This window comes from Protopterus annectens, chromosome 10.part0, assembly GCF_019279795.1.
Source record: "Protopterus annectens isolate FY-2018-M chromosome 10.part0, PAN1.0, whole genome shotgun sequence".
NCBI lineage: Eukaryota > Metazoa > Chordata > Ceratodontiformes > Protopteridae > Protopterus > Protopterus annectens.
This window is the reverse complement of record NC_056744.1, coordinates 1,156,439,838-1,156,466,116: the sequence shown is the minus strand read 5'-3', so window position 1 is coordinate 1,156,466,116 and position 26,279 is coordinate 1,156,439,838. Positions and strand designations below refer to the sequence as shown.

The following is a 26,279-nucleotide window of genomic DNA, read 5'->3' as shown; positions in this document are numbered from 1 at the left end:
GGAACTCTGTGGTCAGCCTCAGTAAGAAGATGAGATCCCTCATAAAATCCTCCAAAGCTAGTTACGAAAACAAAATCGCCACTGATTCTGAAGACAACCACAAAGCATTCTATAAGCTATGTCAAGAATCTCAATGGCAACACTCGAGTTACAGCATAATGGCACTAAATATACAGAACCAGCTGATATTGCCAACATCCTGGTGGATAGGTTCAGTGCTAACTTTTCCCCCCTCTCATCCCCTAAAGGGCTCATTCTCTATACCGGAAGAATGAAAAGTTCCTGTAATCATGGCTGCACAGGTAAAAAAAACACACTCTTCAAAGCCAAGAACACAGCATCCATGGGACCTGACAACATCACAGACTGCGTTCTACATGAACTACGGAACAAACTGGCACCCAACCTAAGTACCATGGTTCAATCATAGCCTCACCTCAGGTTTTGTGCCCACTGAATGGCACACAGCAACGGTTATCCCACTCCACAGAGGGGGAGCCACCACGGATCCCGGGAACTACTGCCCCATTAGCCTGACGAGTGTGGTCTGCAAGGCTATGGAACGTATCATCATGGAACTTGTAAACAATGACACTGGTAATCTCCAAACTCTGGACCTTACCCAGTTCGGGTTTGTAAAAGGCAGATCATGTCTCCCTAATCCTGATAGACTTCTTGGAAGCGGTCACCAAAGCTGGAGATGAGGATAAGGTGGTTCACACAGCCTATCTAGATCTCACCAAGGCTTTCGACACAACCCCCCACTCTGGAATTATAGATAAACTCACTAAACTAGATATAAATCCCTATGTCACAAGATGGATTGCCAACTGGCTCACTGACAGAACCAACACTGTGAAAGTAGCAGACTTTAAATCCAACGTCAGACCAGTGACAAGTGGAGTACCACAGGGTTCAGTCCTAGGTCCTCTCCTGTTTGGTATCTACTTCTCTGAAGTACAGGCTAACACAGAAGTTCTTTGGCTAACAAAGTTCGCAGATGACTGCAAACTAGGAGCCATAATCAAAACTCCTAACGATGTGGACATCCTATAAAAGGGCCTCACTGAGACAGATGCCTGGTGTCAAAGCCATGGCCTCAAGCTCAATGCCAAAAAGTACACCGTCATCCCTTTTGGTAAAAACTCTGCACACATGAGCTACCGCATAGGCAGTAGTCTACTTAACACCGAAAGTGTGATAAGAGACCTTGGGACACAGGTGGACAGTAGTCTCTCCTTTGATAATCACATCGCCAGAGTAGTCGGGAAATCCTTCTACATGGCACACCTCATCACAAAAGGTTTTTCATCCAGGAAAAAAAAGAGGTCATTGTTCCCCTCTACTCATCACTCATTAGACCCATTAGAGAGTACAACGCCCCTTTTGGTATGCACCTCACAAGACATCTACAACAACTAGAAAGGCCACAGAAATACCTCACAAAGAGGATTACCAGCCTCAAAAAGATGCCCTGCGCAGACCATCTAAAACAATTCCAGCTTTACTCTGTCGCATATCGCCTACTCAGAGGTGATCTCTGCCTAGCATACAAAGCTATGTCAAACCCGGAGCTGTTGGATATGCTCCACTTAAAGAAATCCCAATCCCTCCAAGCTACATGCTCTGGGGACCTAATCCTTGTCACCACAATAAACAGAACATGCTGGAGAGATAGATTCCTGTCCCAGAGACTTCCCATACTCTGGAACAAACTACCTATCTATATCAAACAAAGCTCCTCATTAGCACTCTTCAAGAAAAAATATTGATGACTGGATGAGAAATAGGAAATTCACCCAAAGAATCACTTTTGTGGCTCTGCTTGACAGGGGCACAGGAAAATAATTTTCTTGGGTGGCAAAAGCCAGGGTACCATTTGGCTAGGCTTATATAGGCCCTAGGGCCAATAGCCTAGTACCTACCTATGAACATATGAAAATCCTACTGAGGTGAAAGACGATGCCTATGAAACAAACTGCACGAAATCCGGCACAACAAACTAAATATAACAAAACCGGAAGGTTAGCAGTCAGAAATATCACCAATAAAGTCACAAAGTCAAGTCAGGAACACTTCCAACGTAATTCTTTGAACGCAGCTTTATTGATTAAAATAAAAGCGTTTTCGCTGCTAATACATAAAGCAGCTTCCTCAGAAAAAATTTTTTGAATGAAACAGTTTAGTGCCAAACAATGATTATAAACCAAAAAGAGGTATGTTCAGGCGACGTCATTTCCTCACGAGTAATTCTCGTCGATTAAACGCTTTCAAAGAAAGAGAAGTGCAATAAATTAATTAAAATAGACACCATCAAATAGTAAAAAAAGTAAAAAAACACACATTGAATATAACTTATACAGTTCTGCCAACTATAAAGGGGTGATAGAACCCCCAAGTTGACAATATCTTAAGGACTATACAAACTACTATGTATATGTACATGTTAGTAACTATTATTAAAACAAACAAAACTTGTAAAATTAGCTAAAGAACCAACTTATTTTATGTAACTTCTCATTTTGAGCACCACAGAGATGTTACAATTGTCACTGAGGCCAGGGCTATGAAATGCATTAAGTTTGATTTGCCATTCTAATTCGCGAAGTTCTAATAATAAAGACAAGGGGCCCCCTCTGATGCTCAATGGAATATGGTCGATTCCCATAAAAGAAAATTTGTAACACCTCTGTGGTGCTCAAAATGAGAAGTTACATAAAATAAGTTGGTTCTTTAGCTAATTTTACAAGTTTTGTTTGTTGTAATAATAGTTACTAACATGTACATATACATAGTAGTTTGTATAGTCCTTAAGATATTGTCAACTTGGGGGTTCTATCACCCCTTTATAGTTGGCAGAACTGTATAAGTTATATTCAATGTGTGTTTTTTTTACTTTTTTTACTATTTGATGGTGTCTATTTTAATTAATTTATTGCACTTCTCTTTCTTGTTTGAAAGCGTTTAATCGACGAGAATTACTCGTGAGGAAATGACGTCGCCTGAACATACCTCTTTTTGGTTTATAATCATTGTTTGGCGCTAAACTGTTTCATTCAAAAAATTTTTTCTGAGGAAGCTGCTTTATGTATTAGCAGCGAAAACGCTTTTATTTTAATCAATAAAGCTGCGTTCAAAGAATTCCGTTGGAAGTGTTCCTGACTTGACTTTGTGACTTTATTGGTGATATTTCTGACTGCTAACCTTCCGGTTTTGGCCTATGAAACAAAGCTAGGTCAGGCTCTAGTACCTGTAATAAAGAGGGGGAGGAATATAATGTCTTCCCTTCTTGGTGCTTTTGAGGAGGTATACAATATGTACTGGAATAATTTTAGTTTTCATCCAGGAAATCTGTGTTCAACTCCCAGTGTGGGAATGGGCCACATTCAGCCTTAAGTTAATGCAGAGAATTAAGGCTATTAGCTGTTAACAAGTTACTTCCTATAATACTGGGCTTGATTCATTCAGCATTCATTTGCCTACTGTGCGACCTTGAGTCGTTCAATTAATGAAGCAGCACTTTGGGACACTTGAGAATTTCGACAGGCTGCTCAACGGTCTCCCAGACTACATACCTAGTAACTATCTACAAAACTATGAGGGAGCCTTGATCTTAGTGACTTAACTATTTACTGGAAAAGTCCTCACTGGATGGCACAGCCATGGTGGTAAGAGTGATACAAATTTGGAACAAAGACTTAACAATCAGTAACTACATGGATGGATGAACTCCCAAACAACTGATAGAAGCTAGAGCTCTGTAAAAAAAAAAAAAAAAAAAAACACCACAAAGGGAACAGGAAGGAAGATAAACGGACTGCACCGATTGTGAAGACAGCTATACAGGCACTGGTGCTTAGAAAGAAAGACAAATTTAAAATATTTTCGGATTCTCCCTGTCCCACTGCAATAGCAAAAAGCTCTTTTCACCTCTCTGCCTGTTTGTAGTTGCCACTATAGGTGAAGTAAATCTCAGGTGGAGATGAGGCATCATTCCTGAGGGGGACAATCTTCTGATGTAGGCGGCAACATTCCATCCCATATACCTTAAAAACTACTTCAGAGCACTACATGCAATACTGGGACACAACTACTCATTGAACAGGCTGTCCTTCACTGGCAGCCCTGCTCATCCTTTAGAAAGTTGATGCTTCTAGTTAGGCTTCCAACCACCACTATATAGCGGGACATGCGTTTCCAAGACAAAGCCAAACCCTACAACTGAGAAGGGTAAGCCAACAAGTCACTCATTTGAAATTCCTAACCCCAGCTCCTCTAATACCAGAAAACGTCTTAAACAAAAGTCACTGAGCTGTCCTAGGAATGAATGAAACAATATCCTGCAATCTTCCTGCTGCAAGACATCTGATAGTATGACTCTAAAGTTACCTGCTCTAGGTATTTACAAACATTAAGCATCTACTGAAAATCAAGAAGGGTTTTGTGAAGTCCCAGGACCAGGTACACTGGTCATTATAGACTTAATTATGGCTCAATCACCCTCTGACTAAACTTTGTATAGTTAATGATAAAATGCACACACTTTTCAAAGATATCTGCAATTGACCCCCTATACAACTATGAGTCTGTTAGCCTGTTCTAATTTCTACCAGTGAAACACTACAAATTAGCCTCAACTGCATCCTCCCCTCAGGGACAATTAGCCATCCAAAAAACAAAGGAACCAAGGTACTGGGAGAAAATAACTAGAGGGGGAAAGGTAATAGAATGGGAATACGCCAAGAATTATTTGGACTACAGGTTAGAGATTGCCTTCCCTGTCAAGGATTGGTATCAGAGTATGGGCAAAGAGAATGAAATGGGGGGACCTAAACGAAAGACCAGCACTGGTACAGTTTTTAGTAGACTCTAGCATTGAAGCTGCCATTAAAAAAGAAACAATTAGTACAACGTATAAAATATTAAATGACAGCTATAAGAATGAATCACAGGAGATTAGAAAGGATTGGGAATAGAGACTGGAAAAGCAATTCACAAGGAAACAAGGGAGATATGTATGTATCCCAAATATGCTACAAAGGAGATATGTAGGTCTCCCAAATATGTAAGAAAATCTAGAAGATTTAGGATCTTTGCTTGGAAATGTTGGCAAAGATTTTTAAACCCCCTGAAGTAGACTACAGAGAATTTTTCCTCAGGTGAACAACAAATGTTGGAGGTGTGATGTTGAAGAAAGAGGTAACTGGGAACATATTTTCTGGGAGCGTAATGAGTTGGCAGACTAAGGATTCCATGCAGAATAATCTGTCAGACATACTGGGTGAGCAAACTAGTGTAAATAGGGATATGATTTTTCTGAGCTATGATACAGAATTAGAATTGCCTAGACACAGTAAGGCATTGTAGAGTCTAATTATGGTGGCTGCCATAAAAACAATTACTAGAACATGGAAATCAAAGTCTAAACCAACTGTAATAGAAGTAGTGAATACAGTTACAGACAAAAGTGGAATTGAGATCTTTTAAAAAAAAGGTAGGAGCAAAGTACACAGGAAAAATTAGAACTGTGGGAACAATACAGGGGAGGAATGAGGTTTAAAAGAAGGCAGGACATGAATGAGCTATGTAATGTTTGACAATGACTGGGTAGGCTGTTTGCAACTGGGATTACTGTCAATATGGTTTGTGATGTACCATGCTTGCAGCTGGGAAGTCAATATGGTTTTCATTTATATAAATGTATGACTGCCTATGTCAAGTGATAAGATGTCTCTAGCTTAAAAAAAAAAATCCAAGAACATTCAGCATTTCCTCATCCAGGCACACACAATAAATAATCAAGTTCACTCAAAAACTGTACTCACCAGCAAAATCAACTAAGCTCACAGACAGGATGCAGCCGACCAAAATAGGGGAAGTTACCTCCACAAACAGGCCAGTCGCCAGTGGAGTCCCCGACGATTTTGTGATGGGACACCTCCTGTTTAGCATCTACTTTTCTGAAGTAAGTCAATACCAAAGGGTGCTGGCTGCAGATGACTGCAAGCTAGGAGCAGTCACTGAATCCCCAAGTGATAACCATCTTGCAGGAAGTTTTGTTCCAAATAAATAACTGGTGCCAAAATCACAAACTAAATGGTCAAAAAAAATGAATTACTGTAACTTTTGGGAAATCATCAATCTCAGGAAGCTACCACATTGACAATACACCCCCCCTAAGAGTTCACCCAGTTATTCGGGATTTGGGAACTTAGTTGTACAGTGACTTAACTTTTGACAAACATGTGTGTACTGTTGAAAGTCAGTCTTTCTAAACTGTACAGCTTGTAAATAAACAAAGGGATAGTGTCTAGATCTAAGGAAGTCATTGTTTCTCTTTACTCAGTCATCATTAGGCCAGTTATTGAATATAATGCCCCCTTTGGCATGTATCTGTCCAGATACATGCAACAACTGGAATGCCCGAAGAGATAACATTGTTTATTTGACATTTGTTGACCGGGGTAGTCTGACTGGGCAAAAGCCCTTTTTCAGTGGAGGACCAGGGAGAAAAGCTCCAGAATACAGCAAAACAAAATAATTTACATGGAAAATAAAATACAATACAATAGAGAATCAACATATTGAAAAATAAGCAAAAATTGACAATAGTTTGATATAAGTGAATAAAATTAATATCATATGTGTAGTTAGAAAAGATACAAGGTCATAGGTTCATAGGTAGGTAACTAGGCTATCTGCCCAAGGGCATTTATAAGCCTAGCCAGAATGTGTTGGCTTTCACCTCCCTTTTAGATTAGTTTCCTGAGCCTCTGTCCAGCAGGGCCACTGAAGTGATCCCAGGGGTAAATTTACGATTTCCCATCCACTCGTCAAGATTTCTCTTGAAGAGAGTCAGTGAGTGGCTTTGCCTAACGTAGATTGGTATTCTATTCCAGAGCGACGGAAGTCTCTGGGACAGGAATCTATCCCTCCAGCATGTTCTATTTATTGTTGTGCTGAGGTTTAAATCCCTAGAGCGTGTGGCTCTAAGAGATTTGGTTTTCTTGAGGTGGAGCATGTCCATTGATTCCGTGTTGGACATGGCCTTGTACGTCAGGCAGAGGACCACCTCTGAGTAGGCGGTAAGCAACCGAGTAGAGCTGGAGTTTCTTTAGTCGAGCTGCATAGGGCATCTGTTTGAGGCCCACAATCCTCTTGGTGAGGTACTTCTGTGGTCTTTCCAGCTGTTGCAGGTGTCGAGTAAGGTACATCCCAAACGGGGCATTGTACTCTATTATGGGGCTGATGAGCGATGAGTAGAGGGTCACAATAATCTCTCTTGATCTAGATGTGAACCCTTTCCTGATTAGGTGGGCTACATAGAAGGATTTTCTAACCACTCTGGCAATGTGCTCATCAAAGGAGAGGTTGCTATCTACTTGGGTCCCCAGATCCCTAATTACATCTTCCGTACTTAGTGGATTACCACCTATGTGGTAGTTTGTGGGCACTTTGTTTTTCCCAAAGGGGATGACTATGCACTTTTTGGCATTTAGCTTGAGGCCATGGTTCTGACACCAGGTATTCGTCTCTGTGAGACCCTTCTGGAGGATGTCTTTGTCAGCTGGAGAGTCGATTATGGCCCCCAGTTTGCAATCATCTGAGAACTTGGTCAGCCATAGTCCTCCCGTGCTTGCCTGTACCTCAGAGAAGTATATACCGAACAGGAGGGGTCCCAGGACTGAGCCGTGGGATGCCACTTGTAACTGGTTTAGAGTCGGACATGGCACCCGCAACTCTGACCATGTGAGTTCTACCCATGAGCCAGTTGGCAACCCATCTCGGGGTTAATGTTCAAGCTGGTAAGCTCATCTATAATGCCAGAGTGGGGAATGGTGTCGAAGGCCTTTGCGAGGTCCAGGTAACCTGGGTGGACTACCTTTCCCTCATCTATGGCCTTGGTAACTGTTTCAAAGAAGTCAACTAGGGTTAGGAGGCAAGATCTGCCTTTAACAAAGCCGAATTGGGTAGGGTCCAGTGTCTGGAGGCTCCCAATGTCTCAGTTAATGAGTTCCATGATGATGTGCTCCATTGCTTTGCAGACCAGGCTAGTCAAGCTTATAGGGTGATAGTTCCCAGGATCCGTTGTGGCACCACCTTTGTGGAGCAGGAGAACTGTTGCTGTACGCCATTCTTTGGGTACATAGCCTGTGGTAAGGCTGAGTTTGAACAGTGAATTTAGGTGAGAGGTTAGTTCATTTTGGAGCTCGTGTAAGATGCAGCCAGTGATACTATCCGGTCCCATTGATGCTGTGTTTTTGGCTTTGGAAAGGGCTGTTTTCACCTGTGTCTCTGTGATGTCTGGGGCTCTACATTCTTCTGAGATGGACACGGGCCCTTTTGGAGGTGGGGGGGGGGTAAAGTTTGCACTGAACCTGTCAGCCAGGATGTTGGCAATGTCAGTTGGTTCAGTGTATTTTTTTGCCATTTTGCACTAGCTCAGAGCAGATCTGAGAGTTGCCACCTAGATTCTTGACATAACTAAAGAATGCTTTGTGATTATCTTTAGAGTCTTTGGCAATTTTTCTTTCGAAGCTGGCCTTGGATGATTTTATGAGGGATCGTAGTTTCTTGCTAATACTGATCAGGGATGCCTTCCATTTTTGGGATTTTGCTCTATCATGTAATAGTTTCCTCCTTCTGTTGTATAGCTTATTTATGGCCTGGGTCCACCAGACTGGTTTTCTCTTTTTGGAGGAGTGAGTCTTGGTTTTACTTGGAATGGCTCAATCCATGCCTTCCTGTAGGTGCTCATAGAATGCATTTGTAAAGGATTCTGCGGTTTGGGCAGCATTATCCTTTAGCAAGGGGGCTTTGAAACTTTCCACCTCTGTCTTGGGAAGTGTGAAGTTTGCTTTTGAAAAGTTTTTCACAGTGGTTTCCTTGACTGGGGGTGGGGTGGGGTCGGGATGTGGATGTCCAGTGCGATTAGTTTATGGTCTGATCTTACCAGCAACGGGTTTACCTCTGGTGTGGAACATTGATCCCCCATGTTGGTGATGATCAGGTCCAATATGTTGTCACCTCTTGTGGGAGTGGTGACCAGTTGGGTTCCAGGGCATTTGAGTTTATAAATTCTAGGAAGCATTGGGCAAAGGAGTTAGTACTTGGAGTTTTCCCAGTCAATGTTTGGGTAGTTGAAATCACCCAATATCATGGTGTTAGGTAGGACCTTCATATTTTCCAATGTTCTCAGGAATGCTGAGTGGGGGTCCTGAGACAAGGTGGGTGATCTGTAGCAAGCTACAATCTGAAAAGCAGCTTTGCCCACTGTTAGTTGCACATGGATGGTCTCCAAGGCCTCGTGCTGTGCCACTAACCTGGAGGTGTGGGTATCCTTGATGAAAATGGATACACCCCCACCTTTTGTATTTTGGTTGGGGTTCTGGGGCTGAAACGTATGGCATGAGTTATTGCCTGGTAGTGCTGGGGTGCTCTCTGGAGCCTTGAACCAGGTTTCTGTTACTGCACAGATATCGATTCTCTTCATACTGAGGAGTGCCTCGAGTGCGTGCATTTTGAGGTTTAGACTTCTGGCATTGAGTAGCATTACCCTCAGTTTTTGGTTTCTTGTGTTGTTTACGGCGGTGGGCTTGTCTTTTGAGCCTTGCCTAAAAAAGGCACTATGGGGGTGGCAAGAGCCTTGGCCAGTACTCTAAAGTCTAAGGGTGACAGGTGCAAGCCGTCTCTGGCGAAGCAACGTGGCTTGTCGAGCATGTCATCCCACGCTGACAAACATTGGATCCCCTTTGAATGACACCAAAAGCTTAGCAAATTGTTAAAATTGATCATTTTACCTTTATACTGTGGCATCATTTTTGTTGAGGGCAAGATGCTACTAAGGGTCAGGGTCATACCGGCCTGGGCTACATGATCAGAGAGCTCCTCTATGCCTCTTTTCATGTAGTCCAGGGAGGTACGTCTCAGGTCGTTCACACCAACATGGACAATGACAGCGTCATATTTGTACCTGTTCTGGAGTGACATGAGTGCTTGTGTTATGTGGAGGATCCTGGCACCTGACAGGCAGTTTACAGTATCCTTCTCCTTGTTCAGTCTAGTGAGTGGGATGTCAGTGTGCCTGACAGTAGAGTCACCTATTACTAGTGTATTGGGTGTGTTATTTAGCCTTAAGGGCTGTGACTGCATAGCACACTGACTTTGTGAAGTATGTGATACGTGGTTGTTGTTGAGGGGTGGAGGTTGCTTGGATGTCTGCTTTGAAGGTCTCTGCTGCTTTGGCAGATTTTTATTTAGAGCCCCCGAGTATGTTTTTGTGTATTGTTTGCTGGTGCAGATATGACTGGTCTATGTGAGGCTGGTAGTGTGGTGCTAGTGTTACCCTTCTCCTCATGACTGACCGTTCCAGTCTTGGGTTGAGAAAGCTTGGCCTCCAATCTGTCTGTATAGTTGCATCTCTTGCATACATTTGTGTTTGTTGGAAGGAGGAGAGGGCTGTCTGTGTACATGAGGCAATTGTAACATTGCCTCAAGATGCCCAGATTCACCAGCTGGACTGGAGAGTACACCTGAAACTGCCCTTTGGACATGCCTGAACAGATAAAGTGAACTGTTTTACTTATTGTCCGGTAGGGACGAATAGAGCACCTTGTACTTCTGTATAGTATAGGGTGGGTGTAGTGTTAGCGTTTTTTAGTGCTTACTAAGAGATATGAGCAAATGCTGGACTGCAAAAGGAATGGTTTGAGTGCTTAAGTTGAGAGTTTGACTAGTTCCAAGGGAAAAATTTAAGAGCAGACTTCGTGGAGCCGGGAATAGTTTAACCCTAGCTAACTGGCGCTGCTGCCCGACGCGCAAAACCGCACAAATGCGGGTTTTATAGCAGGGAGATGAGAGAGATAGAAATTAGCCCAAAATGGCCAATAATCTACTAGTTGCTGAGCTGAGACCACTCCTCCAGGGACAGATAGGCGGCTCAAAGCTCCCCACTCCCACTGGTGAACAGAGAAACTTCCTTCTATCCAAGTAAGGTATGGGCAACACAGGAACTTGTACCACAGCCCTGAATTCAGCAGAACCTGAAAACTGGACTAGACTAGCTTAGAAAAGGCGGGAAACAAGATTTTTTTTTTGTTTGTTTTTTCCCACAAAAATACAGTTACTTTACTCTAAAACACTTTAAATGCTCAGAAAAGGATAGCACACTTGAGTGTTTAGCCTACAACAGTTAAACAGATGATTTGAACATAAAAACAACTAAAAATGACTAACAAGTGCGAGCAGAAAAATAAGTACAATTTACAGCACAAATAAGCTTCTTTAGAACACAAACGCTAGAAAATCACGTTTTAGGTGAAATTAGCAAACAGCAAAAAAATGCAGAGAAATGATACTTAATCAATCCAAAGTTTCTCTTTTGTCACTCTGCTGCTGTAGAACTCTGCAGGACACCATGAGGAGCTTGCTGAGCTGTATACAAGCGCAAAACCGCACAAATGCGGGTTTTATAGCAGGGAGATGAAAGAGATAGAAATTAGCCCAAAATAGCCAATAAACTACTAGTTGCTGGGCTGAGACCACTCCTCCAGGGACAGATAGGCTGCTCAAAGCTCCCCACTCTCACTGGTGAACAGAGAAACTTCCTTCTATCCAAGAAAGGTATGGGCAACACAGGAACTTGTACCACCAGTCCTAAATTCACAACAAAATGTCCTACATGGACCAACTCAAAGCAGTCACTATACCCAGTATACTACAGAATGCTAAGAGATGACCTGTGTCTGGCATACAAGACATCCTCTGACCCAATATAAAAAGGATTTACTGCACATACGCAAGTCAAATGGCATCAGAAGTACTCTGTCTAGGGATCTAAACCTCTTCTGTAACATCAACAAAACAGAACAGTTTGGAAGGACAGGTGTATCTTGCAAAGGATACCACTGCAGTGGAACAGACTCCCCATTAAAATAAAACAAAGTTCATCCCTGTCCATATTCAACAGCAACTTAGATCTATGGCTATGGATGGGAAACAAAAAATTTACCCCAGGACTTTCCCCTGTATAATGGACAGAAGCAGCTCCTAAATACTTTATCCCATGAATGGGTCCCCTCCAATTATCTATGGTATGATCATAGCTAATCTCATTTGGGGTAATACATAATAATAATCGACCAGGGCATGGGTAAGGAAAAACTGTACCAAATGGATTAGGTTATTTCGAGCACAAAAAAGAAAATTCAAAAGACTTAAAATGGCACACAAGGGCAGCTAGCCTAGTACTTTCCTATGAGCAGTAAAGGCATACCTTTTGTCTCTCTCTGCCAGTAGACTCACTAAAATACGGAGGCTAAGGTAATCAAACAGATAGCCACTAACAAAAAGTAAAGGTCAGTAACTTAAAACTTGTTTTTGTTGCACGTTATAAAAGGATATGTGTTGCTCACCTTCGCAAACATGGAGTTCAACTGTTTTCCAGAACCGTAGTAGCCACCCTGGGACAGGAACTGTTTCACCTGTTCTCTTACTTGTTCCTCATCCAGATGCCAGCAGTTCTCGTCATTTATGCTAGCACCAGCCGTTGGGTCTGGAGCACCTAAATAAAAAGAAACATAGTAAGAAACTACATACACACTCCTTTAACATATCAGTCCTGCATGTCAAATTCCATGACTAATACTGGTAGACAAATCACAATAAAGAAGAATGAATGCTACCCAACACACAGCACAAAATTAACCTGCAAGATTGAGGAAATTACCAAGCTGTATTCAATGAAAACGAAACAGTTGCAGTTCCCTAAAAGGTAGGTGATAATCGCACGTTCATGTCTTGGACTAAATTTTGACACAATGCAGGTTCCTTTACAAAACACTCCAATTTACTCAGTGGTGATGCTGCAGTGGTCCAAACATTTTTCACAGTGGTCACTCAGACTGTAATTTTTGGCTGTGCAATCAAGTGGCACATAAAAGCGGAATGATTACAATGAGTTAGTCCCTGGCAATGCAAGCAAAATTTCAAGCAAATCCAACAATGGAGAGTGAAATCTCAGGGATATGAATCTTGTCTCAGTACAAGGAGTAAAGGATCCAATGAATATCGATATGAAAGAAATGTCTAATCTGATGATCTAGGCATCTTAGAAATCAGAGTCAAAGATCCAACAGAAAACAAAAGTGGTCAAGAGAGTGCTTCTTACCCTGCTTGACTTCTTCTCTGGACTTTTCACTTCCCTCTTGCCCCTTGTCTGTCTGTAGACATTTTGGCAGATGGGGAAGCTCCAGATGTCAAAGAAGGGGAAGGCGACTGCAAGGACAAGTATCCTGGACAGGCTGGGAGATGTCCCTTCAGAGACAATTTATTAAGGTACTCCATAACAGCCTTCTGGCCATGGCAGTACAGATGGAGAAGTCCTCATCAAGATGCTCCACACCTAAGCAATGCACACACATACACAGCATGGGCATCTGAATTTTGTATTTTATGGCCTCAGGTTAGACACTTCCTGAAGCCGGAAGATTTCTCGGCTATGTTGTGAAAAGAACAGAAAGCAAAACAAGTGTTTCCACAAGTAAAACTACACAATATTATGACTTAGTTAAGGAGCAGCTATCAAATTTAATTTCTAACCTGACTACAACCAAGTAGGAAGGAAGGAGGAAAGAGCACTAGCAGTGTGAGGAATACTTTTTTTTTTCCTTTTGGAAAATGAAAGGTAGAAGAGGAAGCAGAAAACTAGAGGAAATACCCTAGAAAACAACAGTTCAACTTACCTGAGTTACCTAAGCAGCAGACCACATCTTACTCTAAGCAAGCGGCAAATAATATCAGAGGCAATGTTGCTGAAAGGTGGGATTACGGGTAAGGACAGGAGACTAAGCTCTGGATCCTAACTTTAGACTGGCCAAAGTTGGGTGTGAAGACCCATCCGTTGAGTAATGGATGAAGAGACAATTAGATCTTCAGTTTTGGAAGCATGCCTTTTACAAATGCCTACAATTTCTTCTGTACAGCACATATGAACACAAACTATGAAGAATCTTGATTTAGCTGCTCTGCAACAACTGTAGCTTCAGGCTCTGAATTTTTCCATGGCTGCTGGATTCTGGCAGTTTCTTAACATTTGTATCATAGCAATATTTCTGTCTCTACTGTTTTCTTTCCAGCATTTCTTTTTTTTATTTTATGTTAATTTTTAGACAGTCTGCTGCTGGGAAATACCAAACAGAAATCTAAGGAACATATATATTCTTAACCACATATTAAATGTACTAAATTCTGAGTTTTGTGCATCTGTATCTTAACCACATATTAAATGTACTCAATTCTAAGCTTTGTGCATCTGTAGCACTACATGCCAGAAATGCTGATTTGCATCTAAGGAATGACAAGACTTAGCATGCAGCATTCTTAAACCCACTTCTGCAACTGTAAGCATGGATAATGTTTTTGTTTAATAACTTTACTCAGATTTAGTGGACCAGTACAAAATGTGAATCTGTACCTATCTTTCTTTACTACAAAAATCATACTATTCACCCATGTAGACGGCTCTTTACTTCTTAATGCTACACTACACAGGAATACTAAACCAGGAATGATGGAGACTATAATCTGCCAAGCCATACAAACACCCTTTAACTGGAGACACTTGAATTTATTTCAGTTTGTGTGAACTGACTTACATTTAGTAACTGCCTTCCACAACATAGTTTAACTCATTCACACCTCCAGTGCTGACTACACTGTTGTTTTACAGCTTTCCACTTGTTTTCATTTTTTACACTGCTTATAGTCTGCAGTTGGCCGTTTTATTTTCTGCTGTGGATATTGTGATGTTCTTATGCTGTCCATTTTGTATTACCACTAAACACTAATTAAGTGGACTGCCTTGTCTCATTCAGGTTTGAAAGCCAGACCACACATTTTTTTTTAGTGTGACAAAAGTAATCACAGTACTGAACTTATAGTATTCATGTATGTTAAAAAAATGTTTACCTCAACAAGGAAGCCAAAAAAGAATGTTTTACTTAGTGAACTTCAAATATTTTTTTTCACGCATTTAAATTTTGTTTGAGTCCCAAGATCTTGCTATCCATCTTGGATTACAACGCATCATTAACCGACTGCCAGCGGGTGTTAAAGAATCAAGTCAAGCACACTGGTATAGGAACTTTATGCCGATGTAGGCTACCCATAAAAAATCACAAATGCAGTCTCTAATTTAGTACAGACTTTAGAACAAATATGTCCTACTTCCATCTTAGAATGATGCAAGACAATGGTTCTATATCTTTTTAAGTAGTTGTAAGTAGTAACCAAAAGTATGCTTTACCCTTTGTGATATTTAACATTGAAGCTTCCTCTGACCGGTAAGAAAATTATACCTCCGTGCAAGTCACTTTAGGAGAACAGAATCAAGGCAATGTAAATTCAGAAGGTCCATTTCCAGTTTTAATACTGTAAACCAGCACTTGTCCTACTTTAGCATAATTTAACATTCACAAACAAAATTATCTTCTACACAGCTAGAAATAAGCCAGATTTGGGAAATGAAGCTCTTAAAACGCACCGCTTTAACACATATGTACAGGTGTTTGCGCATCGTTCTCCATTTTTAAAACCCGCTTTATCTTAATCAGAGTATGTATGACTAAATGGGAAGTTGGGGAAGGCGAGAGCCTATCCTGACAAATGAGTGTAAGATGTCAGACCAACACAGGCAAATACACACAAAAAAGTCTAAAGCAACTCCATGAAGTCACTTACTGGCTTACCTTCAGATGTGGTAGGAAAACAAAAACCTTAGCAAAAACCCATGAGGGTAAACAAATATCGTGACCTGCACAGAGGGTACACAAATTAGCTCTTCTGTGAAGCAACTATATTAATTGCTGCAATCCTCTGCATTTATTTATTTTATTTGTATACAAAGTGGACAGAACCTCACAAAACTGCTAACCATTTAGCAACCCCTTTCCTTTTCTACCTTAATTCCTCAGAACAGTTTTCCACTACTGATGAACTCAAGTCAACTGCACTATTATCCTACAGCTGTAAACTAAATGAGCTATCTCCATAACCAGCTTTTACTTTCAATAAAAAAATTCCTGCACACAACCCAAGTTTTTAAACTGGATATACTTTTAAAATATCTAATTAGTGACAGAATAAGTAATCTGTCCGTTGGGACATTTTGCAATCAAAACTTGGATCAACACAGAGGCAGAATGAAATTAATAAAATAAAAGGTAAGCTAACACCAAATGAGTTATACCGACCTCTTCTGAATTTGCTGATGCCCGGAGAGTTACTAGGTTCAGGAGGAAAGCCAATCTAGTGAGGAATAACAACAACAGATAAATGAACTGCCCATTTTAGGTAGGTCTCAAGCAAAATAATTGTCGCCAGTCTCAAATTAGGGTGTGTGTGTGTTTTTTTCTTTTTTCTTTTTTGGGGTGGGAGTTTACAAGACAGACACTGTGTGTCAAAGAGTAGCTGCAAGCCATGCTGTCTACACCTGGTCAACCAACAAAAAGACAAGCCCAAGTATCAATATTTTTTAAATCCTGGCTAATCTCTCCATTCCCCTATTCAGCTCTCTACTTCCTCTATAATTTCTCCAGTTATTTACTCTCTTCCTCTTCTCCTTTAAAATGTTTCCTTTCCTCACACACTTACATTTTACATTATCCCTGCCCTACTTCTCTCCTTTCCTTCATCCCTCCTAATATTTCTCCCCTACCTTACATTTTACCTAACCTCTTCCTTCTTTTTCCACCCTTCCTGTCCATTCACTTCTTCCCCTTACAGCCTTTACCCCTTCCCTTATTGGTATATCTAGTGTTACCTCCTCTCTCAACTTTCTCTTACCATATTCTGCATCTTCAAATACTTAAATGTAATCCTTTACTGTTTTAGTAATACCTATAATGTTTACATTCTCATGATGTATATGTTTACATGATGTAAGAATCCTTATGATGCTCATAATTTCTGTTTTGTCCTTCTATAAACCTTTTAATTTTTTTAACGTGGAGCTTTTCTCCCTTGGACTCTGCTGAAATGGGCTTATCACCCAGTAAGACTATCCCAGTTAACGAATATTAAATAGATAAAATAAATCCATGAAAGAGAAAAAGGATGAAGTAGGAGAAAGTGCATTTCAACTTGAGGCTTAAAACACCTCAATTGCCATTCTGGACTTCAAACCAATCAATATGCTGATCTTCTAGCAACAAAAGTCTTGTGACAACAAACACATGAACCAGATTCCATGTACTTAATCTCCCCACTGTATCAGCCACTGGAGCACTGAATTTTAAACTCTAAGAATCTGCCATGGGCATACTGGTGTTGCCATACGGTGATCATAATATACTGTCTTGCATATACAAACAACTGGAGTTGTGGAACACAGATTCCAAGTACATCCTCTGCAAAGACAGGATGTCAATGCCTCTTAAAACCATAACACAACTGGGAATCTCTAACACCCCCCCTGGAAATTTATTCTTCTAAAGAACTAAACATTTTTTGAGAATCATCATCTCAAAAAGGTGCCAACACTTGCCAATAATTAAGAACTCCAAGTAATTTAAAGGAACAGTGAAAGATCACTTGATTAGATGCAACAATGACCACAGTTATACACTCATTAAAGTGAAGGCTTCCAAATGCAGCAAGGAGAGAAAAAGCCTACGCAACGTCAGTAGAGTAAGCAAAGACTAAACAAGACTAACTATACATACTGGGCTCAACACTTGCAATGGAAGATGAGGTTATATATGGGAACAATATCAGCCAGAAACCAGTCTGCTACTGATAGGAAACTCAAATTGTGAAAAGGAAAGAATACAAAACATAAATAACCTAAACAACCCAGTAGGTGTTAGGTGGAACAAATAAACCATCATACAAGTAAAATAAATCTAGAAATTATGAGTGAGTGGTGTTAATAGTAACCTAAGACAATTATATGGTAGTTTAAGAATTATATGCTGCTAGAATTAATCCCTTAATCAGACTCTGGTTCAATTCTCACAACCATTTGCCTACTGTGCGACTCAAAGCAAGTTATTCTACCAGACACTGTTCCCTGGTCACCCAAACAAAGGGTTGTGTCCATTTTCAATTTCAGTTTAGATTAAAAAATGTTTCCAAAAATGTGAAGTGACGTCTTAATATCCTCATGTTACAATGATGCAGTTGGCATTCCACCTCTTCATGGAGCCAGCCAAGAACTCATTGGCAGGTGGCAGAGGAAAGGAAGGAGGTACATTTGATTTCTAAGGTGTTCCTTCTAACTAATGTTAAAGTACAGTTTTGTACCTACCATAAATGTAGATGTTCGAGTGTATAGACTGCTGCAGTCATTACACTTGGGTTATCCTGCCGTCAGGCGGTTCCCCAGTCGGTCTGAGTTCCAACGTCTTTGGTCCGGAGTCAGTTGCTGTCGCTTCTTCCCTGACGTCAGTGCGACAGGGGTATATAAGATGCAGCAGACGCCATTTTCTTCAGTTTTTCTTGCCCCAGATGTCAGGTGCCCCCAAAAAGGTAGGTAATTCAAATTGCTAATAAAACATACATAAGAAAAGCAATCAACAACTTTCAGTTACCAGCAAATACTCCCCATAGGTAGTAAAGGGTAGAAGACATAGGTACGTACCAGCAAGTAAGAGGGGAAGGAGGGAGGGTAACCTGGACTGCAGCAGTGTATACACTCGAACATCTACATTTATGGTAGGTACAAAACTGACGACAGGACAACCCATTTGTAAAGACTGCAGATGCATCCTTGAAGGACATCTGTACTATGTTCATCGCGTTACACTGCTGCAGTCATTACACTTGGGTAGAATCCCAAAGTTGAGGTAGGGTGGCTGGTTCTATAAGGCATAAGGGGTGGCTATAAGGCCCTGCAGCACTGCAGTGGCAAAGCCAGCTCTGGATTTAGAGTATAGAGGCAGATGGTAATGCTTGGTGAAGGTATGTACAGAACTCCAAGTTGCTGCTTCCAAAATGTCCTAGGTAGGTACTCCTCTGAGGTAGGCAGTTGAAGTGGCTGTTGCCCTGGTGTAGTGAGATCTAATGCTGTGAGGTACAGGTTTCCCATGGTGTATGTAGCAGAAACGTATACAGTGTCCTATCCATTTTGAAATAGTCCGTTTTGAAATGGCTTTTCCCTGTGCTCCTACAGCATATGCTACCAATAATTGCTCAGTTTTTCTGAAAGCTTTGGTTTTGTCCAAGTAAAAGTGTAACTGCCTGTGTATGTCCAAAGAATGCAGTAGTCTCTCCCCTTTATTCTGTGGATTTAGATAAAAAGTTGGCAAGTGAATCGTTTGATTTAGAGCCACACTTGATACCACCTTTGGCATAAAAGTAGGGTTTGTTCTTGAAGACACCCTGTCTTGGTGGAAAATGATGAAAGGTTCCACTGCCATTAGTGCCTGTAATTCTGAAACTCTTCGTGCTGATGTTATTGCCAGGAGCAGAGCAGTTTTCCAAGATATATATTTTAAATCTGCTGTGTTAGCTGGCTCAAAAAGGAGGTAAAGTTAATTTTTCCAACACGAAGTTGAGGCCCCAAGTTGGAGTAGGTGCTCTACGAGGCAGTCTTATGTTTTTAGCCCCTCTGAGGTACTGTTTTAGCAAGGGATTAGAGAAAGTTGGTGGATCCGTGTTGTAATGAGCAGAGATGGCAGAGGCGTGGATCTTGATGGATGAAAAGGAGAGGCCTTTGTGCAGCATCTCAGTTAAATATTGTAGTATCTGAGGAATATTTGGGACAAGAGGGTGAAGGCTGTGAGCCTGGTTCCAGGCACAGAATCTCTTCCATTTATCCGAATAGGCTTTCCTGGTACTAGGCCTTCTGGCCTCCAGAATGACATCCATAACAGCTTTGGAGAGTGGCATTGCTTGCTTGATTAAGGAATCTTCCATGTAGCCAGGTTTAAAGTCTTTAGCTGGCTGTGACGTATCTGATTGTTGTGCTGACTCAGATGATGTGGGATTTGAGGCAAAATCCAGGGTGGTCCTTGTCCTAAGTTCTTTAAGATTGGGTACCAGTGCTGGCGTGGCCAGTCTGGGGCAATCAGGATCATCTTTGGCTCTTCTTGCCTGGCTTTTACGAGTACCTTTGGAAGGAGAAGTAGTGGTAGGAAAGCATATACTTGTAGGTTTTTTCAGCTGAATGAGAGGGCATCCACTTTCCATGCTTGTGGATGGTACGTCCTTGTGCAGAATTTCTGTAGCTGGCAGTTCATTGGGGATGCAAACAGATCTATGTCCGGGCTCCACCATTTTTGTGTAATCATTCTGAATATTTGTGGATTCAATTCCCATTTGTGGGGATCCATGACATTTCTGCTTAAGTCGTCTGCCAGTGTGTTTTTCTCTCCTGGCAGGAATTGTGCTTGCAGATGAACTTGATAGGTTAGTGCTATGTTCCACAAGGTCATGGCTCGTCTGCAGAGGGGATAAGAGTGAGTGCCCCCTTACTTGTTTATGTACCACAACTTTGGTGTTGTCTGTCTTTAGTAGTAGTTGTCCTGGATGCAGAAGGTCCTTGAAAGCTATAAGGGCATTTTGTACAACTAGCATCTCTTTTTGATTGATGTGAAGATGCCTTTGTTCTGCGGGCCACGTGCCCTGAATACATTTTCCTGCCATGTGTGCTCCCCAGGCGTAATCCAATGCATCTGTTATCAGTGTTTGCCTGGCTTGTGGTTACAAATTTGAGCCCACCATCGAAACTCCTGTTGAAGGCAAGGAATTAGTGGTATTACTGTTTCCAAACTTTGACAGTGTTGAGACCAGACACTCTTTAGGTACTACTGTAGTTTCCTCATATGCAGTCTGGCATATGGAATTAGTACTATGCAAGATGCCATGTAACCCAAGGCCTGCAGAATTTTCTTGCAGGGAGTTGGGTTCTTGTTGCCATCAATTGAAAATATTGAGTTAGTTGTCCTTGCTTGTCTGGCGTGAGATAAGCCATCTGGGCCGTTGTATTCAAGCTGGCACCCAGGAATATTATCTCTTGTGAGGGCAATAGTTTTGATTTCTTTTCGTTTACTGTGTACCCTAGGCAACTTAATAATTTTTTTACAAACGCCAGATGCTTTAGAAGGAAGTCCTTGCTCTCTGCTTGAATCAGGCAGTCATCCAGGTATGGATAAATTTGAATTCCTTTCTGTCTGCAAAATGCAATTACTAGTGCCAGGCACCAGGCACTTTGTGAAGACCCTGGGTGCAGTAGATAAGCCAAAGGGCAGTGCAGAGAATTGGTAGTGCATTGAACCAGCTATGAATCTGAGGTAGCTTCTGCAGTTTTGTCTGATAGGGACATGCAGGTATGCCTCCTTGAGGTCCAAGGTTACGAGCCAAGCTTTCTTGCCCAGCATGGGAAGAAGCTGCTGTAGTGTCAACATTTTGAATTTTGGAACATCCAGGTAAGTGTTTAGAGAAGGAAGATCCAGAATGGGCCTCCAGGCTTTGTCCTTTCTGGGAACCAGAAAGAGTCTTGAGTAAAATCCTTGTCCTTGCTCCTGTGGTGGTACCTTTTGAATAGCTCTCATATCCAGGAGTGCTGTAATTTGTTTTTGAGCCTCTGCCTATTGATTTAGTGGCAGATTTGGCATTCCTTTTAACCTTGGCAGAGTGTGAAAGTGGAACCTGTAACCTTGAGATACAATGTTGAGAACCCATTTGTCTTTGGTGATCATATGCCAATTGTGATAGAAAAGTGCCAGTTTTCCTCCCAAGGGGGCTGTCAAGAGAGAACTGTTTGGCAGCTGTAGTGGGAAGTCATTGGGGCGGTTCTTTATATGGTTGGGGCCTGTCTTCCCCTTCTTTCTGGGTTGAAGCACCCCACTGTCGAGGCCTGTAAGGACCTTGTGGTTGACCTCTACCTCTTGGACGTCTGTATCTGTCCCTTTGAGGTCTGTCTGTAACTGGAAAAGACCAGTTCTTTGTTGGCCAATTTCTGTTAAATCGAGGAGGCTGAACCTGTAAGAAATCCTTCACCATTTGCATAGATTTTGCCTTATCCTCCATTTTCTTTAATACCTCTTCTGCCTTAACTCCAAATAACACATCCTGCTGCAAAGGTGCATCCAACAGTTTTGCTTTAACATGATCTGGTAACGTATGTTCTTTTAACCAAGCATGACTTCTAATGATAGAACCTGTAAAGTACAGTTTTGTACCTACCATAAATGTAGATGTTCGAGTGGTTATACTGCTGCAGTCATCACACTTCGGTTATCCTGTTGTCAGGCAGTCCCGCAGTCGGCCAAATCCCAAAGTCCTGGTCCGGCATCTGTTGTCGTCACCTCTTCCCCGACGTCAGTGCGACAGGGGTATAAAAGAGACAGCTGACGCCATTTTCTTCAGTTTTTCTTGCCCCAGATGTCAGGTGCCCCCAACTAGGAAGGCAATACAATAGTTATGCAACAATACCTTAGTAGATAAGCAATAGTACTAGCTGTAAGCAAATACACCATATAGACATGCTTCCAATAGATTGATGTACATGGAGTTGTAACTAACACCCTGGTATGTAGAGGGGATGGAGGGAGGGTAACCTGGACTGCAGCAGTATAACCACTCGAACATCTACATTTATGGTAGGTACAAAACTGTACTATGTTCATCGTGCTACACTGCTGCAGTCATCACACTTGGGTAGAATCCCAAAGCTATGGAAGGGTGGCTGGTACTAAACTTGGTTAGGTGATGCTAGGATGCCCTGCAGAACTGCAGTGGCAAAACCATCTCTGGTTTTTGAGTATAATGGAAGGTGGTAGTGCTTGGTAAAGGTGTGCACTGAACTCCAAGTAGCTGCCTCCAGAATGTCTTTGGTTGGAACCCCTCTGAGAAAGGCTGCTGAGGTTGCAGTAGCTCTGGTAGAATGGGATTTAATAGACAGGCGCTGCCTTCCCATGGTGCGAGTAGCAAAAGCGGATACAATGTGCTATCCATTTAGATATGGTCTGCCTTGAAATAGTCTTTCCTTGTGAACCTGCAGCATATGATACAAAGAGTTGGTCAGTTTTTCTGAAGATCTTTGTCTTATCTAAATAGTAACGTAGCTGTCTGTGAATGTCCAAAGAGTGAAGGAGCCTTTCTCCTTTATTCTGTGGGTTAGGATAAAAGGTGGGTAAATGAATGGACTGATTCAAAGCCACACTGGATACTACCTTGGGCATGAAGGTAGGGTTAGTTCGTAAAGAGACTCTGTCCTGATGGAAAATGATGAAAGGTTCCACGGCCATAAGTGCCTGTAGTTCTGAGACCCTGCGCGCTGAGGTAATAGCCAGTAACAAGGACGTTTTCCAGGACAAGTATTGTAGTTCTGTTGAGAAAGCTGGTTCGAAAGGAGGTAGTGTTAACTTTTCTAAAACGAAGTTCAGGTCCCAAGTTGGTGTTGGTGGTTTTCTGGGGGGTCTTGTATTCTTAGCCCCTCTGAAAAACTGCCTAAGTAAAGGGTGCGAGAAAATTGGGGGATCCGTATTATAGTGAACTGAAATGGCTGAAGCATGGATCTTAATGGAGGAGAAGGAAAGGCCTTTGTGTAGCATCTCAGTTAGGTACTGTAGTATGTGAGGAATGTTTGGTGTCCAAGGATTTTGACCTTTAGCCTGGTGCCATGCACAAAATCTTTTCCATTTGTCTGAGTAAGTCTTCCTGGTGCTGGGCCTCCTGGCCTCCATAATTACATTCAGGACGTCCTTTGAGAGAAGTGTTGATTGATAATTTAAGGAATTCTCCATGCAGCTAAATTTAAAGTTCTGAGCTGGCTGTGATGGGTTTGATAGTTTTTCTGAGTCAACAGTAGTGGGAATTGAGGCAAGATCCATGGAGGGCTGTGAGTCAAGTTCCTTAGCAATGGGTACCAGTGCTGGCGTGGCCAGTCCGGAGCAATGAGGATCATTAGTGGTCTCTCTGATCTGACCTTCAATAATACCTTGGTCAATAGAGGTAGTGGAGGGAAGGCATAGACTATCAGTGTTGTCCAACTGAATGATAGGGCGTCCACTTTCCAGGCTAGGGAGTGATAAGTCCCTGTGCAGAATTTTTGTAATTGGCAATTGTTGGGGGAGGCAAACAGATCTATGTCTGGACATCCCCATCTTTGAGTTATCATTGAGAATACTTGTGGGTGTAGTCTCCACTCGTGAGGGTCTACCATATTTCTGCTTAATTCGTCTGCCAATATGTTTTCCTTTCCTGGCAGGAATTGTGCTTGTAGTTGTACTTGGTAGGTCAAAGCTGTGTTCCATAAGGTCATAGCCTGTCTGCATAAAGGGTAGGAGTGTGTTCCTCCCTGTTTGTTTATGTACCACATAACTGTGGTGTTGTCTGTCCTTATTAGAAGTTGTCCTGGATGCAAGAGGTCCTTGAAGGCTGTCAGTGCATTTTGCACAGCTAGCATCTCCTTTTGGTTGATGTGAAGATGCATTTGTTTTGCAGACCATTTGCCCTGTATGCACTGTCCTGCCATGTGTGCTCCCCAGGCGTAGTCTGAAGAATCTATTGTTATGGTTTGGTTTGCTGGAGGTAAGACGAAAGGAAGACCCTTGTTTGTTTGACATGCTTGAGCCCACCATAGGAACTCTTTTTGAAGGCAGGGAATGATAGGTATATTTGTTTCGAGGCTGTGCCTGTGTTGAGACCATACACTTTTCAGGTACCACTGTAATTTTCTCATATGCAGCTTTGCATATGGGATTAGTTGAATGCATGATGCCATGAACCCCAATGCCTGCAGGATTTTCCTTGCAGTGAGCTGGGTAAAAGTTGCTATCTTTTTGAAGTATTGAGTCAATTGCTTTTGTTTGCCTGGCATGAGGTAAGCCATCTGGGCCGTTGTATTTAAGCTGGCACCCAGGAATATTATCTGTTGCGAGGGTATTAGTTTTGACTTCTTTTTGTTTACTGTGTACCCTAGGCAACTGAGCAGCTGTGTTACAAAAGCCAGATGCTGTAATAGAATGTCCTTGTCCGCTTGGATCAGGCAGTCGTTCAGATATGGATAAATATGCATTCCTCGTTGTCTGCAATATGCAATTACTGATGCCAGGCATTTCGTAAATACTCTGGGCGCAGTAGATAAGCCAAAGAGCAATGCAGAGAATTGATAATGCGCTGTACCTGCCAAAAATCTGAGGTATCTTCTGCAATCTTGTCTGATAGGGACATGCAGGTATGCCTCTGAGGTCCAACGTTACCAGCCAAGACTCCTTGCCCAGCATGGGAAGGAGCTGCTGTAGTGTGAGCATTTTGAATTTGGGTACCTCCAGGTATATGTTCAGAATTGAGAGGTCTAAGATGGGCCTCCAGGCTTTGTCCTTTCTTGGGACTAGAAACAGTCGAGTAAAAACCTTGACCTTGCTCTTTTGTAGGTACCTTTTGAATTGCTTTCATATCCATGAGAGCTGAAATTTGAGTTTGAGCCTCTGACCATTGGTTTGGAGGCAAATTTGGCATGCCTCTCATCCAAGGTAAGGTGTGGAAGTGAAATCTGTAGCCTCGGGTAATAATGTCCAGAATCCATTTGTCCTTTATGATGATGTGCCAATTTTGTGGAAATAGAGCCAGTTTCCCTCCCAAAGGTGCTGCCAGGGCAATTTTGCTTGGCAGGCGAAGAGGGAAGTCATTGTGTTTGTTTCCTGAAGGGTTGAGATCTTTCGTCTCCACCTCTTTGAGTTGCTGTATGCCATTGTCCAGGCCTGAAAGAACCTTGTGGCTGGCCTCTGCCCCTTGGGCGCCTGTACCTACCTCTTTGGGGTCGGTCTGATGCAGGAAAGGACCAGTTTTTTGATGGCCAGTTTCTGCTGAAACGAGTAGGTTGTACCTGTAAAAAATCTTTAACTGTTTGCATAGATTTTGCCTTTTCTTCCATTTTCTTCAAAACTTCCTCTGCTTTGACACCAAATAACACATCTTTCTGCAATGGGGCAACCAATAACTTTGCTTTGACATGTTCTTTTAAGGCTTGTTCTTTAAGCCAAGCATGCCTACGTATGACAGACCCTGTGACAGCTGCTCTACATGAGGCTTCCAATGAATCAAAACCACACTAAGTTATGTTTTCCCACTTGTTCTGCTGCATGCAGCAAATCCTGCATCTCTTTCAAATCTAGTTGATCTGTCTGAGGGATCAGCTTCTGCTTTAACTGTGTAATCAAATACTGTTGGTAATTTAACATGTAGAATTGGCAGTTTAATGCCCTCATGGCCAAAGTGGCAGACGTATGCACTTTCTTTCCCCATCTTTCTAATGCTCTGGAATCTCTTTCAGA

At 42.0% G+C, this 26,279-nt stretch overlaps 1 protein-coding gene across 1 annotated transcript in view; it reads right to left on the bottom strand.

Moving 5' to 3' along the window:
* ZSWIM5 (zinc finger SWIM-type containing 5) overlaps positions 1-26,279 on the bottom strand; it is a 1,363,657-nt gene that overhangs the window by 836,359 nt on the left and 501,019 nt on the right. The window contains exon 3 of the mRNA XM_044085901.1: positions 12,414-12,562. Within this exon, the coding sequence (XP_043941836.1) occupies positions 12,414-12,562 (149 nt within the window). The remainder of the gene's footprint in view (positions 1-12,413; positions 12,563-26,279) is intronic.